The 16,150-nt window shown below is 44.1% G+C and overlaps 1 protein-coding gene across 4 annotated transcripts; it reads left to right on the top strand.

Moving 5' to 3' along the window:
* The first annotated feature begins 477 nt into the window (after positions 1-477).
* mapk6 (mitogen-activated protein kinase 6) lies at positions 478-15,894 on the top strand. Of its 4 annotated transcripts, XR_014124243.1 has the most exons (7): positions 4,204-4,360; positions 6,146-7,459; positions 10,805-10,949; positions 11,317-11,481; positions 12,081-12,282; positions 13,351-15,216; positions 15,363-15,894. XR_014124243.1 is itself a non-coding variant. In XM_027032096.3 (6 exons), the coding sequence occupies exons 2-6, from the start codon at positions 6,905-6,907 to the stop codon at positions 14,453-14,455; spliced, it is 2,172 nt and encodes a 723-aa protein (XP_026887897.1). In that variant the 5' UTR covers positions 478-682; positions 6,146-6,904; the 3' UTR covers positions 14,456-15,894. The 4 variants fall into 4 exon arrangements, 3 of the variants coding, with proteins under 3 accessions (XP_026887897.1, XP_026887898.1, XP_026887896.1); XM_027032096.3 differs by lacking the exon at positions 4,204-4,360 and adding an exon at positions 478-682 and having other exon boundaries at positions 13,351-15,894; XM_027032097.3 differs by lacking the exon at positions 4,204-4,360 and adding an exon at positions 2,645-3,588 and having other exon boundaries at positions 13,351-15,894.
* The last annotated feature ends 256 nt before the right edge of the window (positions 15,895-16,150 follow it).

The raw sequence follows: 16,150 nt of genomic DNA, 5'->3' as shown, positions 1-16,150 counted from the left end.
CGTAGAATGTAAAATACACACACACATGCACCAAACAAAAAAGAGTACACTTTTAATTAATATCCAGTAACAAACTGGGATAAAGCCCTGTAAATTACCACACTGTGGGATCACCTGCACCACTGACAGATATTACGTTAATTACAGCACTGCCACATGAACTTTACCACTAGAATGAGGTACTGCTAATTACAGAATGAATGAAGAGGCTGGGGGGGGGGGGGGGGTGTTAATGAGAGACACTCTGTGTGTGTGTGTGTGTGTGTGTGTGTGTGTGTGTGTGTGTGAGAGAGAGAGAGAGAGAGAGAGAGAGAGAGAGAGAAAGCGAGAGAGAGAGAGTGTTTGTGTGTGTGTGGAGGTGCTGGTAGGTCTGTAATAGAACTGGGCAGGCGCTGGCAGGCCAATCCATACACAGGCATATTCCCTCCCCTTTGCCTGTGGCCTATATTTAACCCAGCATGGAGATTCAGCTCAGAACCAGCAGTTGCACATGTTTAGCTGGGCCACAGACAGAGGGACATGTCCTGACCTTCATGCCAGCTACTCTGACCTCTATTTATGCTGGACACAATATCTGTTGTCAGTACTGGACACTACTTTTGACCTTTTTTTCTCTGTTATGTGGATTAAACACTGAAAGTAAAAACCGTTGCCCCTGGAGATCCTGCACATTTCAGGCATGGTGAGTGACCTGCTGGCTCGTGTGACTTGGAAAGACCAATGATGAGGAAGAGGACCAATAATGTGTTTACTGGGAGAATACAAAAACAGCTCTGAGGAACTGAGTTCTTCTTTCTCTCTTTCTCTCTCTCTCTCTCTCTCTCTCTTTCTCTCTGTGTGTGTCTTTGCCTGTTTCCCTACCCCTTGTGACAGTGTGATATAGGTACTAGGAGCACGTACTATGATTTATGATGGTAGACAGGGCACTAACATAGAACAGGCTGTACACAGGCAGCTTCAGGATATAAGAGTGTTACAGTTCATTTCCTGCATGGCTTACTCCTGCACAGCACCAACATAGCACACACACCCTAACCTTAAACCTAGCCCTTAACACACCCTAACCTTAACCCTAGTCCTTAACACACCCTAACCTTAACCCTAGTCCTTAACACACCCTAACCTTAACCCTAGCCAGAATGCAGAATCAGGTATCAAACTTAAATAACCTTTCCCTGCTCTTCCTATTCTTACAAAGACTCCCACTCCTTCAAGTGTAAGGCAGTTGTTTCTGATTGACAGGAAGTGATAAATTGGACCCATAGCCTTGTGTAGCTCCTAAAATAATGGAAGTGTAAGGGGTCTGGTGGAAATCGCCACACCTTGTGTCAGCCATTGCAGTGTAATTCCAATAGCGACACATCAGCTTTGCCTGCTCTGGAACAGCTGAGAAAGCAGAAAGTAAATATGTATGATTGTGATCTCAACCGTAAAGACTAGACTTGTGTGTGTGTGTGTGTGTGTGTGTGTGTGTGTGTGTGTGTGTGTGTGTGTGTGTGTGTGTGTGTGAAAGAGAAAGATGGAGAGAGAGAGGGAGAGAGAGAGCAAGAAAGAGAGAAAGAGTGGCCAAACCATTGAACCATGATAACAGGCTCTCTGGCTTATATAAACCTTCACTTGTGGAACATTCCTGCTGTGGTTTATTGTTGTGGCCAGTAATTTTGCCCTTTGCCCTGGGAGGACAGGTATGGCTGAGTCTGAGTCTGAGTCAGAGTCTGAGTCTGGCTCCACTTCTCCTGGCTTTGAGAGGAACTGTAGCCTGTGTCAGGAGTGGGAGAGAGACAGCCAACATCTCCCACTTGATACAGCCTTCCTCTTAGAGTTGCTTATTTATGTGAGTGCGGCCATAATTGGAACACAGAATGTCCGTGAAAGTAATAATGCTGTTAGGTAGTATTAATATCATATAGGCCTATAAAATACTCTGGTCTTCAAAAGGAATAACCTGCAGTCAAGCCGATTACTCATGTAATAGGTACAATGTTACATGCTTTATCAGGTTAATTGTGCACACCTGAGTCCTTTGAATAAGCAGTATGCTGGAGGTTATGTTTACATATATTCATATATGCTTGCATGTTTAAAGATATTGTTAAACACCACTTTATATTTATGTTTTCCATTTCCTAATATGATAAAGAAATGTTACGTTCAAGGTTTTACAGAAAAACGCAGGTAAAGTTATCAATTACATAAAAAAAACTTCTGAAGGATAATGACCATCAAACTATGCTGTAAATACTCATGATAAACAAGAGCACCTACTGTTCAGACACATATATCTGAACCTCACAGATTACTAAATGACTACAATGCTTGGAACAGGACATCAGCACTTTTTCACTAACGATTAGTTCATCACTGGCAGGAAGTCATAGTGTGTGGGTGACAGACTCACCTATATTTCACTTCTCAGAAGAATTGTGCAACACCAAGATGTGGGCTTACTCAGTAAAAGAGTCGGCAATGGCCGCTTTTGCAGTGTTCACTTACACAAGTCCAACTACAATCGTGACAGTAAAACAATAAAAAAAAATACAGTAAGTGCTCATGCGACAGTTTTGATTTTACAGAGAATAGAGGCGGGGTCGTGTGTGTGTGTGTGTGGGGGGGGGGGGTACAGGCTTGAAGGATAGGTGTACTTTGTGGTTTGCAGTAATAGCATTGGTTTAACTTCTAATACTCTTTCAATGCTGAACTCTTAATGGAGAGAAATGCTACAGCGCCTCAGGACCGCAGAACCTGCTCGCTACCGCCGAAGGACATTCTCCGGAAGTCTTACGTTTACCTGTGGTGTATGAACCGCATAACACCCATTTCATTACCAAAGCAAGAAAAACATTTAGCACAGACACGGACAAACCAGAATAAAAGAGACAGTCACAGACTGCACAGGCAAAACGAGACACCGAGACAGACAGACGCAGATGTAACGACAAGCGGGGAGAGGCAGATTTCCTCCTGATTTAATAAGCTCCTTGTGTCTACACAGATAACAGTGCATAATTTACGGAACGTGGTGTAGCCACACGATGGTCCGTCGCTCTGTGGAGCGCTCGGGGATGCAGTGGTATCACGGGCATTCGCGTGGTCCCCTCCGTCGGTGATGTTGCCCCTGGTTTAGGTCCGCATTCAGGAAGAACGCGCAGTTCATTCATCAATTACGACTAGCGCGGAGCGAACTACAGCTGTCTCCAGGCCGAACTGTACATTCCCGAACTCCTCGGACACATCAAATTTGGATAGTTACGGTTGTGTGTGATTGACTGCGAGTGGCATCTTATCAGAACCTGCTGAATAGCCACTGGCTTCTGGAACTTGGGCAACGCCGCAGCTAAATTCCATGCGGTCATGGTGCAGAGCGCGATGCGCAAGTGCTGGCAGCACACCCACTTTTGGCGAAGCGAGGACACCCGAAACTGACGGATCTGTGCAAAGGACTAAAGAGGGATATTTCATAAATCTTTACTTCTTTGTCTCATCGGAGGTCTTAGCCACCTCGGGGAAAATTTTGTAGGCTGTGGTAAATCGTACAAATATCCTACTGCTAACACGTCAGGAGAAAAAACACTGCTGAAGCAAACTGCAGTAAGTAGTCTAGTTCCCTAATGAGTCAACCTTCCCAAACCTACTATTTTTAAGACTGAATAGTATTGAAGATTGTTTTTCAGGCTGTTTATTCCCAGAAAACTAGTAGACATGTTTGAGAAAATATAGGTGATTAAAACATATCAGTTAAATCTGGCAAAACAGATGGCAGAGATCCGGTTAAATTATTATAAGACACGCTTACTGGCTACACTCATAAATGAAAATTGAAGACCTGCGAAAAAACATATACAAATAACATCACCAACACAAATATAATATAACATAATATAATATAATAGCTACAATCATGATTTTATAGATTTATATTATAGACTCATCGCCTGGACTTGTTATACTAAACCTTCGATTTCTGGAACAATTTGTGCAATTATAGTTGCTTTCTACCCCTAACGGCAGATCGGGGATCGGCAGATATAACAGCCTAGTCTACATAACTAATGCAAGAGAAAGCATAATTAATATTACATTAATTTGTTGAAATTAATTTAATCACGATGGGTTTGCAAATTCGTATCATATTAATTCGCCAATCAAGATTTGTGTGCATTCGGCCAATTCTTCGTGCGATGTCTTGAATTTAGCGCCACGGTTCCTTCGTCAGTAAAAGTCTGACGCGTCTGTTCAGCCCACATCGGAAGAGCTGCCGTAATCTGCAATAATCTGAATGGAGATTAGGGAGCGAGGGGAACGGAGAGCCGGCCGACCACATTCGGTTAGGAGAACATAATAAATGAAACGAACGAGAAAAGTAAGTTGTTGTGTACACATGGCTGTGCGATCGTAATCATATTTTAAATTCGTTTCATCCTCCATTTGTTCGGTTTTTTTAATCGTCTTGTCGGAGCGACGTGGTAAACGTGAAGCGTTAACCTACACGGGCTAGCTCTGTTTAGCATAGCCGGCTAACAACGGACGTCTTTGTTCCGTTTACGAGACCCTTTTGACTATCCAAAACAGTGTGGTTAAAAAAACATTGTTAATACCCTGTCGCGGCTGAAAACTAAACCTTAAATCTCGTATTTATTGATATTGTAGCGAAATCACCTGATTGTACCAAGGTTTTCTGACATTCTGTTTGCCCAAAAGCTCGCCTGAGTAGATATCTTGGCCAACGCTAGTCCGTGTAGCCACTCGGGCTCAGTTACTCTATGAAGAGCTTGGCTGGTTACCTGACTAAAATAGCCTTGCTAAGTGGTTGGCTCAGTTTATGGCGACTGTAGGACAACAATATGAACAACAATTATAGTTAAGTGGGAAAATAAAACGGTGGATCATTTGTTTTTGGAGCTCAAGCGGTGTAGCAAAATGTTGGCCACGTTTCTCACCCATTTCATTGGACTAGGTAGCTATAGCTAGTATTTAAAGTATCTTGCTATTGTATTATACAAAAAAGCCGATTCCGACCTTACCGGTCGGATAGCTAGGTTAGCCTACTAGCTAACGTCTGCTATGTAACGTGTTAGCTAAATTCCGTTTCCCAGAACTACAGCTATCTTGGCCCACATTTCACCACCTGGTCACCAGTCTTCTCGCGAAGTGGTAATAAGGTTAATGTAGATTAATAAAGAGTTCCCACTAGAATTACTTAATTTTACCACCTAACGCTAGGTAGCGGCTGCCGTTACGAAAAATAACAATTCTTTTGTCCTTTGCCGCGAAGTAGATTTAAAAGCTTAGCTAAGACATACACACATAGCTAACGTTAGCGTTAGCTGCTTTATCTCGTATTTGAATAATTTAATTATTAGCTAGCTACACATATATATTTCAGCTTGTAAATAGCTAGCCAAACTAACAACCGAGTCGTTTAGCTAGCTGGCTAGTGTATGTAGTATTGCTGTTAGTTTGGTATGTTTCTTATGATTTCGCTATCCTAGCCGGCTAGCCAAGTTGTTTTCACAAAGTTCGCTAGGTAATAAATTAATAACTTGACTACCAAGTAAATCGAATCTAAGTTTTCGTTTGGTTTCCTGCGTTGTGAGTTTCATAGCTGTTTCTTTGCTACTGAGGAATATACCCCATCATTTCACGTTGCCATGTACTTTGGTCAACAAAATGGTTGGCAAAGTCGAGCCGTCCTGCGGAGATGCAACGTGGCTATATTATGCAGCAAGAAAAGTTTGTGTTGTGACTTTTAAAAAGGTTGTTTTAAATTGTATCGTTGAGGAATTATATTACTATTTTACTCAATACATAAATGTATATTTACTGGAATTGTTTTGTTTTTTTTTATTATTGGCTCATGTGTAATGGTCGTATTTCTGTTCCCTCCGATGACATCAGAGGGTGGTTTGTGCCATCTAGATGCGTCAGCCTGACTAACCATTAATGTTAAAGGGGGTCTTAGAAATAGTCGGCGAGTTTTTAGTTATTAATTCCAGTATATTAATACTATTTAAAATTAAGGCAGAAAACAAAAATTAAGATCGCCTACATTTTCCACTCGCTTTGGGGAATGTTGAAAGATTCTTGTATTTTGGCAGCTTTATTTTGGTCACATAATTGAGCTACTTTTTCTGTGTTTGTGTTGCAGGAAAGCCAGTTGTAAAATGGAGGACAGTTTTGATTGCGACTGTGGTGAGCTTGAGCCACCTGATCAGTGAGGGTGTGTGTTCCTGCTGAGGTCGGCGGACCTTCCCGCTTCCAGACATCAGCTGCTCTGGAACAGAACAAACAGAAAGGAGTACCCTAGTATAGTAACCATAGTAACCCAGCTTGCGTGCTTAGTTAGCACATCAGGAGAATGCAGCTGCTCAGAAGAAGTCGTACACTGTATGTAACAGCACTGGATGAAGGATGCGGGTGCTGGTAGACTGGTTCACTTATTCACAAAGAGTACTGATCACCCCCGAACCCATTCCATGATAGGCTGTTAAACATTTGGGGGAAGAAAGTAAGTTTGAAAGTGTGTCCCTAGGTGTTGAAAAGAAAAGGCCCCCTCCAAACCCCTTTGATTTGTAGGAGTGTTTTTTGTTTGTTTGTTTTATTTTTGTTTTTGTTAGGGTTATTTTTTGGATGGGGCATAATGCTAACATATTCTAATGACTTATCAGAGTTCTCTTGCTGCTTTGTGCTAAAGAGGCTGATCACCCAGGTGGGAAAGCACTGAACCTAAGTGCAAAATAAACTGTAAATAAATAAACCAGGGTTTAGTGCCCCCCCCCCCTTGCTGCAGGAGAGGGCAAAAGAAAGCGAGACATTTTGCATACCTGTCACATCAAAGAATTTACAAGTCCTTCCTAACGAGCCGTGGTCAGGGTGTAGAAGTTTCCAAAATAAAACGCAAGCAAGAATGGCAGAGAAGTTTGAAAGCCTTATGAATATTCATGGCTTTGATTTGGGCCCACGCTATACGGACCTGAAGCCGCTGGGCTGCGGTGGCAACGGCCTTGTATTTTCCGCTGTGGACATGGACTGTGACAAGCGCGTGGCTGTGAAGAAGATCGTGCTGACAGATCCGCAGAGTGTCAAGCATGCGCTGCGTGAGATCAAGATCATCCGGCGCCTGGACCACGACAACATAGTGAAGGTGTTTGAGACGCTGGGGCCGTGCGGCCGGCACCTGGCCGAGGACGTGGGCTCGCTCACCGAGTTCAACTCGGTCTATATTGTGCAGGAGTACATGGAGACGGACCTGTGCAAGGTGCTGGAGCAGGGCCTGCTGTCTGAGGGCCATGCCCGTCTGTTCATGTATCAGCTGCTACGTGGCCTCAAATACATCCACTCGGCCAACGTCCTGCACCGTGACCTCAAGCCTGCCAACCTCTTTGTCAACACGGAAGACCTGGTGCTGAAGATCGGAGACTTCGGCTTGGCCCGTATCATGGACCCACACTACTCGCACAAGGTACAGGATTTCAGAATTAGAATTTGTGTGTTGGCAAAGTTAATTTGAACATATAAGGAATTTGACTTGGTGAAACTGGTGCATGTCAATCACAATTTAAAAATGTGTGTGTGTAATTTATATATATATATATATATATATATATATATAAAATACACATACACACATATATATTTTATATATATGTATACATTTTATTTATCTATATATTTTTGCTCGGTTAGCTGATTGGATGTACCATGCTCTCTGCTGTTGACGGTTCTCCTCCTAGCAGTATTTCGCAACTCTGTCCCAAGGACAGCGTTGATGAAAGCTGACGCAAAACATCTATTTGGGGCAAATGCTAACGGCACATGAGAGCTGCCAGGGTTAGTTAGTGTGTCTGCTCCTGCTTTCTGTGAGCAGGTCTGTGCTGTCTGGCCTGGACTTTGTTATTCTGAACGATTGCTCTTGAGGGTGATGTGTTGAGAAAGGAAGTGCACAGGGTTTGTGAACAGTGTTTTGATGGTCCTGAAGTAACACCTCAGCTTCCTGTGAGCCAGCTCCAGGAATCTGGCAAGCCAGGTGTCATAGACCATGTGAACGATGGTTGTGTTCTCATGTGTAGTCTCTTAACGGTTTGTCGCAAATGCTCTGCAGGTTGGAAGGATTTTTTTTTTTTTTTCATGGACTGTGAGCTGTCTGAGCACCTACATTCACCTTTTTCTTCTAAATGAGACTGCTTATGTGAATCTGTGTGGTTCCTGGCATTGTTTTGTTGTTGTTTTTTTTTATTTTTTTTTAAAAAGTTTTTATTTAATCTGTGACTAAGCTTCCTGCAAGCTGAAAACTAGGTTAATGGTGAATTACTTTTTTTTTTTTTTTTTTTTTTTCCCCTTATTTTTCTGCGGCCGCACAGGTGACCGCATATCCACCATTCATTTTGGTGTGTTGTATTAAACCTCGCTTCTTCCTCTTGTATATGATGCATGAGGCTGTTTCAGCCTTTCCAACGCTCTCTGCCTCTCACACCATTCATTCACACACCCTCACCTCTTCTGCAGAGTGGTGGGATGAGGCCTGCTGCTATTTCTGTTGTACTTCTGAATAGTTCCATGACCAGCGGTCTAGTGGTCTGTTCAGGCTGGAGCAGACGCGGACACTTGTGAGCATTACTTTTGGCGTGGCTCGTTGGCTGCAGCGGGTCTTGAGTTGGTGCAGCGCACACACTTGTTCATGCTTTCATAAATCTAGATATTTGATATTCTATATTTTATGAAGGAAGGTAATTGAAGAGAGAAGAGAAATTCCCACCATGCACTCTGTGGCCCTGCTACCCACCCCTCCCCACCTTCCCTCTGCCCTGACTACCGATTCTTCTTGTGTTGACTAGCTTGGATAAGCACTTAAGTACTTTTTTTTGGTGTGGCAGTAATCTGGAGACACAGGGTAAGATGACGAGAGAAAGACAGAGTGAGTGAGAGAGCGTGCTCGTTTGTTTGTCTGTCTGTGTGTGTGTGTGTGTGTGTGTGTGTGTGTGTGTGTGTGTGTGTCTCTATCTCTCCAGTCAGCACTTTTTTGTTGAACTGTGTGGATTTTTCCGTGAGAAACAAAGAGCACACTTAGTTCTTCAGCTGATGCTGTAACCATGGTGACTGGACACTCATGTGCAGAAGAGGAGCATATCAAACATGATGTCATATCAAATGCAGGCATCCCTTCTAGCCAGTCAGACACACTGAGTTTCCTGTCTGAGCTGGGCTTGATCTGAAACTCGGAGGTGGGTTAACTATAACCCTGTACAGATGAAGAATTGGGGTTAACGCTGACCTGCTCTGGGGGCCTCTGTTGGGGAATCTGTGCAGCGGGGCTGCCTGAGGAAAGGGATAAGCATTTTTAGTGTAGCATGTGAACCCTTCGAACTGAGCATGAAGGTAATTATTGATTTTTTTTTAATTTTATTTATTTTTTTTTTTTAGTAGCGCTTGTTGAATCATTAATCTCATCTGATCCTGGGTAAAGTGCACCCACCAGCCCAACCCCACCTCTCTCTTTTGCATGTGCTCTCCAATAGATATCAGTGTATACATGACCTTAGATTTCCTCAGGCTGGGGTCAGGTTAGAATTTGGCTATTAAAGCAAGGGACAGCTGCAACTGGTTTAATTTGTAGGAAAAAGCCTAAAGAAGACGCTACCTCACGGACGCTATAGCTCACTCCCTGCAGTGCCTCCAGACAGCAGCCCCCATGAGCTTGCTTCAGTTCCCAGGAAGTATAGGGGAGGGGGTGGCAAAGGCCTGACTTGATGTAACCAAATCTCCTTCTCAGGTGGTGATCTTAAGCTAAGCATGGCAGAGGAACTGGGACACTGTGACGTGCCTAAAGCCTTTTATGTGGGAATGTGTATCCTGTGCAGTACTGCTGTTAAGGATGGTGTAATTTACTTTATACTAATTCTGGGCTGTTAGCGACCCCTAGTTATTATGCATGTTCAAGATAATGATCATCTCGTGTTAGAAAAAGCAGGCTTGGATCTAGTTGATGGTATCTGCTGTGGTCTCCACGCCAACACTTCCCCAGAAGTGCGGGTACTTCAGGATTTTTGGGAGCACACTGAAGTGGACGGATGGTTAATGTCTTTACTGCTTTTGTATGGGAGTATCAGGCCTGAGATATCCTTCTGTCTAAACTGGAGGATCTTCAAATGTGTTTTCTGTTCCTCCCTATTTATCTTTGTTTCTTACTTTACCCGTGTTATCGTTGTGGCTAGTGACCCCAGCTCCTGTTCTGGTGTGCAGATACCAGACATGCTGAACTAACACCAAGTTTGCAGTGACATTCACCTGCCAAAAGGGCTATTTGATTGTCTTGTAATATTATGTAGGCATTATGTAGGTATTATGTTTTGTAGTGTATTTATCTTATAGGTATTACGTCTTTATATTGTAGTTATCTTAAACATATTACATCTTATAGTGCATTTTGTAAGTGGGTAGTTGGAGACCAGTTTTCAGCTGCACTCTATACTGTTTACGCTGTATATCGTTCCTGACTGCAGAGTTGCTGCTCACTGTATTAGTAATCCACAAAGCAGTAACACTGATTTGGAAGTGGCATGGTTGTAGATGCTAAGATGCCACAAGTGGGGTTGAGGGTGGTCTTCCAGCCAAATTTATTGCGCTAATGGGTTCTTTAGTAAGAAATTGTCCACTGATGAAAGGACTGGAGTATGGCTAACACAAACTGGGCATTGCATTAGACTCTGTGCAGTGTTTCTAAAAACGTGGCTGGCAAGTATAATTGCAGTGGTTATTATGTATAGATGTGAATTCAGATTATATAGACAAGTGTCTCTCTCACTTTCAGGGTCACCTGTCGGAGGGTCTTGTCACCAAGTGGTATCGTTCCCCACGTCTCCTCCTCTCCCCCAATAACTACACTAAAGCCATCGACATGTGGGCGGCTGGCTGCATCTTTGCCGAGATGCTCACAGGGAAAACGCTCTTCGCAGGTCAGCCCTCAGAAGTGTCTCCTCTTTCATTCTCTTTCTCTCTGCATCCGTTGTCTGTCTGAACTCAGACAGGTAATGGTGGTATGATGATGTAACCTTGGCCAAACTGACATTTCTGTGAACGGACACCCACTCTGTGTGTTAGGTGAAGAACTGAATGCAACGTAGGTCTGAACTGTTGTGGCCTTAAAGGTGTCTGATAAAGTTAGGGGTTTTAATGGGGTTTCGATAACTGTGTCATGGTAGGAGTCTTAAAGATTTGAGTGTTTGTTTGTTTGTTTTTACATACTTTAGTGTTCAGATAATCACATCTGAGACACTGAAATTATGGCTTTTCATGTTTCATTACGTCTGGCTGGTGGTGTAGGAGCTCATGAGTTGGAGCAAATGCAGTTGATCTTGGAGTCAATTCCTGTCATCCATGAAGAGGACAGGCAGGAGCTCCAGAGCGTCATTCCCGTCTTTATCAAAAACGACATGTCTGTACCCCACACGCCACTCGCCAAGCTTCTGCCAGGGGTCAGTGCGGGAGGTCAGTCATGCAGTCCACACACACACAATGTATGCACACTGCTTGCCAAGCTGCTCATCAATTTATCCTAGTTGATGTTGCCAGTGGCCACTCTGTATCTTAGATTCAGTTCTGTGTTTATGAATATAATATTTAAATATATTGTCAAAATTTAAAGAAACCACTGGCCAACCTGTATTTGATGTCTCCGTGTTCAGAGACAGACACAGCAGTGCACACACGCTCTAGTCATAAACCAATCCTGTATCAGAGTTAAGGTTAGCACTAACACACAGTCAGCTCTCTAGCACTAACACACACAACCAGCTCTCTCTACCACTCAAACTACAGTTAGAGTTAATCAGGGTTAGTGTTAACACTAACTAGTTAATCAGGGGGCATTGCCTGGAAAATCTGGAAGAGTTGCATGTGGATGCGGCTAAAAATATCAGACAAGTGCTGAGTTGGGAGAAAAACAGTAAGAAAAAACAAGAGCTGATTTGGATAGAAGTAAAATCACAGAGCCCATGCACCTTGAATCCTGTCCAAACAGGACTTTTTAGGTAATCGATCCAAAGTTTCCAGTCATGCTCTAGACTCGTTGTGTCTCCACCACTCAGCTCTAGATTTCCTGGAAAAGATTCTGACCTTTAACCCCATGGACCGGCTGACGGCAGAGGAAGCCTTGGCCCACCCCTACATGAGCGACTACGCGTTCCCACTGGACGAGCCTGTCTCTGCTCATCCCTTCCACATTGAGGACGAGGTGGATGACATCCTCCTCATGGACGAGAGCCACAGCCATGTCTATAACTGGGACAGGTGAGATGCGCATGCACACAACTACATCTGGGACAGGTGTCATACGCACACACCTGAGAGGCTTTGTGTAGTCATGGAGACGTGAGTGTGTGTGTAAGATTTTTAGGAGGGGGGTGTTTTTGTTTGTTGGTGGTTGTTGTTTGTTGTTTTTTAAAAGCTCCATATAGAAATTGTTGTTGTTGTTGTTGTTGTTTTTATGAATGTAAATCACTGCAGTTAAGTCAAACTTTAGTGTATAGAGTTTAGTCCCAGTTTACCTCTGATATTCAGATGCTACTGGATGGGGCAACCCTCTCCTCAGATGGCAGTTGGACACCCTTGAGGCTGGTAGAATCAACAGGTCTTGACAAAACTGGTTGTAATAGCTGAATGAGTGGTGGCACTGGAATGTGTAGGGAAGCACTGTAGAGGAGTGGTAAACTTCGTTGGCCTACATTTCAGAAAGTGCCCAATGTTTAACGCCCAGCATTTAACCAAACTTTAGTGGAAATATGGATGTCAAAACATGGATTGCTTCACTCCTTAGAAACTCCTTAGAGTCTTCCATCTAAAAACCTGATCATTGTAAATAAACTAGATAAACTAAAACTCTTGGGCTGCCATCAGAACAGGGGTAGGGTTTGGCTTAGGACAGGATAACCCTAACCCTACCGTCAGAACAGTCTAGACTTTGACATTAAGCCTCTTCCCAGCTGGGTGTAATGTTACAACCAATCTTCGTGAAAAATTGACAGTGTCACATTTAACTTAGGCTCAGTTTGTTGGAACTGAGTAGCTGTTGTCCTGGTTGGTGCAACTAGTGGGTTACACTAAAGCAAACATCCTGTGCGTGTGTGGGGGGGGCAGGCTTTTAGACACCATGGACCATTGCTTAGTGCTGCAGGCTAATTAAAATTCGTAGCAAGCCGGCGCGTGCTTTTTCCTTTTTTTTATTTAGGCTTCAAGACAAAGGTTTAGTGTTGCTGTGGATTTCTTAAATTGTAAGGAGTGTGTTCGACATACCCACAGACTTGGACTGGCTCAGATGGTCTTGTGAGCACGCTCTGTTTCTGCTCCCCTCCCCCACAGGTACCACGACAGCCAGCAGTCTGAGCTCGACTGGCACCCGCACAGTGCGGCAGAGGTTGAGGATGTGCAGCGCGACCCACGGGCCCTCTCTGATGTCACAGATGACGAGGAGGCTCAGGTGGACCCACGCAAATACGCCGATGCTGACAGCGAGAAGTTCTTGGACGAGCCACTGTTTGACCTGCCGCCAGAGTGGTCGTGGCCACCGCACGACCATCACCACGAGAACAAGTACTGTGAGCTGGAGTGTAGCCCCACCTGCAACTACAAGGCTGTGTCGCCGTCCTACCTGGACAACCTGATCTGGCGCGAGAGTGAAGTGAACCACTACTACGAGCCCAAGCTCATCATCGACCTGTCCAACTGGAAGGAGCAACAGAACAAGGAGAAGGGTGACCGCAAGAGCAAGAGCAAGTGCGAGAGAAACGGCCTGGTGAAGGCGCAGATCGCCCTGCGCGAGGCAGGCCACCACGGCCACAGCCCCAGCCCGCCTGAGAAGGATCGGCAGCAGGAGAAGCACCAGAGCTTCGACTTCGACTCCTTCATTGCCGGCACCATCAAGCTCAGCCTGCAGCCGGAGCCTGGCGATGTGGGCCTCCTGAATGAGCGCAACACCTCCGTGTCACAGCTGTCCAAGTCTGTCAGCCAGGAGAAAGATGAGAAATGCCAGGTGAACCTGGCCCAGCAGAGCGTGCGCCAGCCATGCCCGTGGGACCGCCTCCCGGGACCAGGTGCCGACGACTACTGCCTGATCGATGAGGCCTGCAGGAATGCACCAAAGGAGGGCGGTGGAGGGGGCGGCGGCTATGTCAGCTACCTGGACCGCCTCTTCAGCAAGCAGGAAGAGACGCCTGTGGACACGCCTCCCGACACACCTTCTGACACCGAAGAATCCGCCTCCCCGGTCCAAGCCGACACAACAGGCGGCTTCTGTGCTCGGAATGGCGAGATTGTGCTAGAGTCGCTGGCCATCGCAGGGTTCGACACAGCCACCGACCTGCCGCTGAAGTCCCTGCAGGCCTCACTTTCGCCCGCCGCCCATGTCAAGTGCTCGCCGCAGATCGCCCACAAAACATACAGCAGTATCTTTAAACACCTGAATTAAAGAATGCAACAGCCTCTGCAGCAAAAGAGTCTTGGCTTCTGGGGTTTTTTTGTTTTTTTGTTTTTTTTTAAACATATGCTTAGTGTATTTTACTTGAATCATTTCATAACTTTTTACATATGGTTACTTTTTTAATTTTTTTTCTTTTTTCTTAATCATATGAATTAATGGATGAGTAAACCTTCACTCAGCGTCAGTGTTCAGAGTTCACACTTGATGCATCATCACCCCATCTTAGTTTTCCAGACTCATATATTTAAAAACAAACAGGGAATAAATAGTATATAAAAATGGCATGCCATTTGCACACAGCGTACTGTAGATTTATACACGTTTGAGAAGGTGAAGGAGATGAGAGAAAATGTGGAAAGGTAACTGGCAGAGGGGACATGGTGGGTGGGGACATGCAGAGGAAGGCGTGAACACCAGGGAGACGTCACTGCTGTCCAGGGCCACTGGCTTTCCCTCGCGCCCTGCCTAGGACATGACGGCATGCTTCCATTGTTTGCTATTTTCATTATTTCACCCTAGTTATTTTACCAAATCTAATACCTTTACATGGGTTAACATCCCTCCCCCCAGCTTTCCAAATGCCTGAACATAATGTACAACATTTAACATGTAACATTTGTGTCTTGACATGACGCCAGCAAAGCAGACGCTTTTCAGATGTGTTCTCTACCTCAGAGGTAACAGCAGCTCAGCTTTGTGTGAGAGTTCACCCTGTAGAACCACCCAGTACGCAGTGACATGGCGTTTAGGTTTGAATTTTTCATTTGCCATAGTGAAGTGTTACAGATCATTTATTTATTTTTAAGCAGATGTGAGATATTTATTTTAAGAACCGTTATAATTTACAATGTGACTGTATGGGGAGTGAGGCATTGAACTTCGTTTTGTCTTTCAGCACTGCGTGCAAGAGAGTGTGTGTGTGTGTGTATGTCTGTGTCTGTGTGTGTGTGTGTGTGTCTGCGTCTGTGTCTGTGTGTGTGTAAACAGCTGGGAGCTACTCATCCTGTTTGTTTTGAAGAAACTTTGGACACTCTCCATTTCCAGCATTAGTTCATTTTGAGGATTTTTTAAAACTTGTAGGTGCTTCGTGTGAGAGGAAATTTGGCTTTATCAAATCCAAAGCACCTAAACGTCTTAATTTGTTCTTTTTATATAAATGTATTGTTAGAGCTGTGTGCATGAGTGAAAAACTATGGAAGGTACATTTAAGACGAAGTTTCTGGTGAAGTCCCGTCATTAATTTTTATTTTAATTGTATACTTTTATTTTCCCTTCCCCAGATGGGCATGATTGGACAGGTTAAGGGTAGAGCATGTAGAAGACTTATGGACTATCTTTTATTTTTATTTTTTTTAATTGTGTTTATGTACTGGTTATCATTGGTTTCCCTGTAAAATAATAATAATAAAATGGCAAAGAAAATACAACTAGTTCATGCTTCATTTTCTCACAGGGAGGAATCACATCACCCAGCCTAATTACCAATAATAAGACAGCCAGGTCTACCTTTATGGTACAGTGGAAGACTGAGTAAACATTTAGCTCCTGTAACTTAAATGGTTACTGAAAGGGGGAGTGGCCACTGGATCTAAAGCTTAGTTTAAATGTACTTCAGTTTTGGATAATATCAATGGATTAGACATTCTGTAATGTAACTCCACAGCTGTAACTATGAGTGCAGCT

The sequence above is a fragment of the Electrophorus electricus genome, chromosome 6 (assembly GCF_041902795.1).
Source record: "Electrophorus electricus isolate QZ-2024a chromosome 6, ASM4190279v1, whole genome shotgun sequence".
Taxonomy (NCBI): domain Eukaryota; kingdom Metazoa; phylum Chordata; class Actinopteri; order Gymnotiformes; family Gymnotidae; genus Electrophorus; species Electrophorus electricus.
This window is presented reverse-complemented; position numbering and strand designations above follow the sequence as displayed.

Bases quoted from the DNA above. Each gene is read 5' to 3' on its own strand.
- mapk6 (XM_027032096.3), top strand. From the start codon at position 6,905: ATGGCAGAGAAGTTTGAAAGCCTTATGAATATTCATGGCTTTGATTTG. The intron at 10,950-11,316 runs GTCAGCCCTCAG...CTGGTGGTGTAG, and splicing joins AGGGAAAACGCTCTTCGCAG to GAGCTCATGAGTTGGAGCAA. The intron at 11,482-12,080 runs GTCAGTCATGCA...TCCACCACTCAG, and splicing joins GCCAGGGGTCAGTGCGGGAG to CTCTAGATTTCCTGGAAAAG.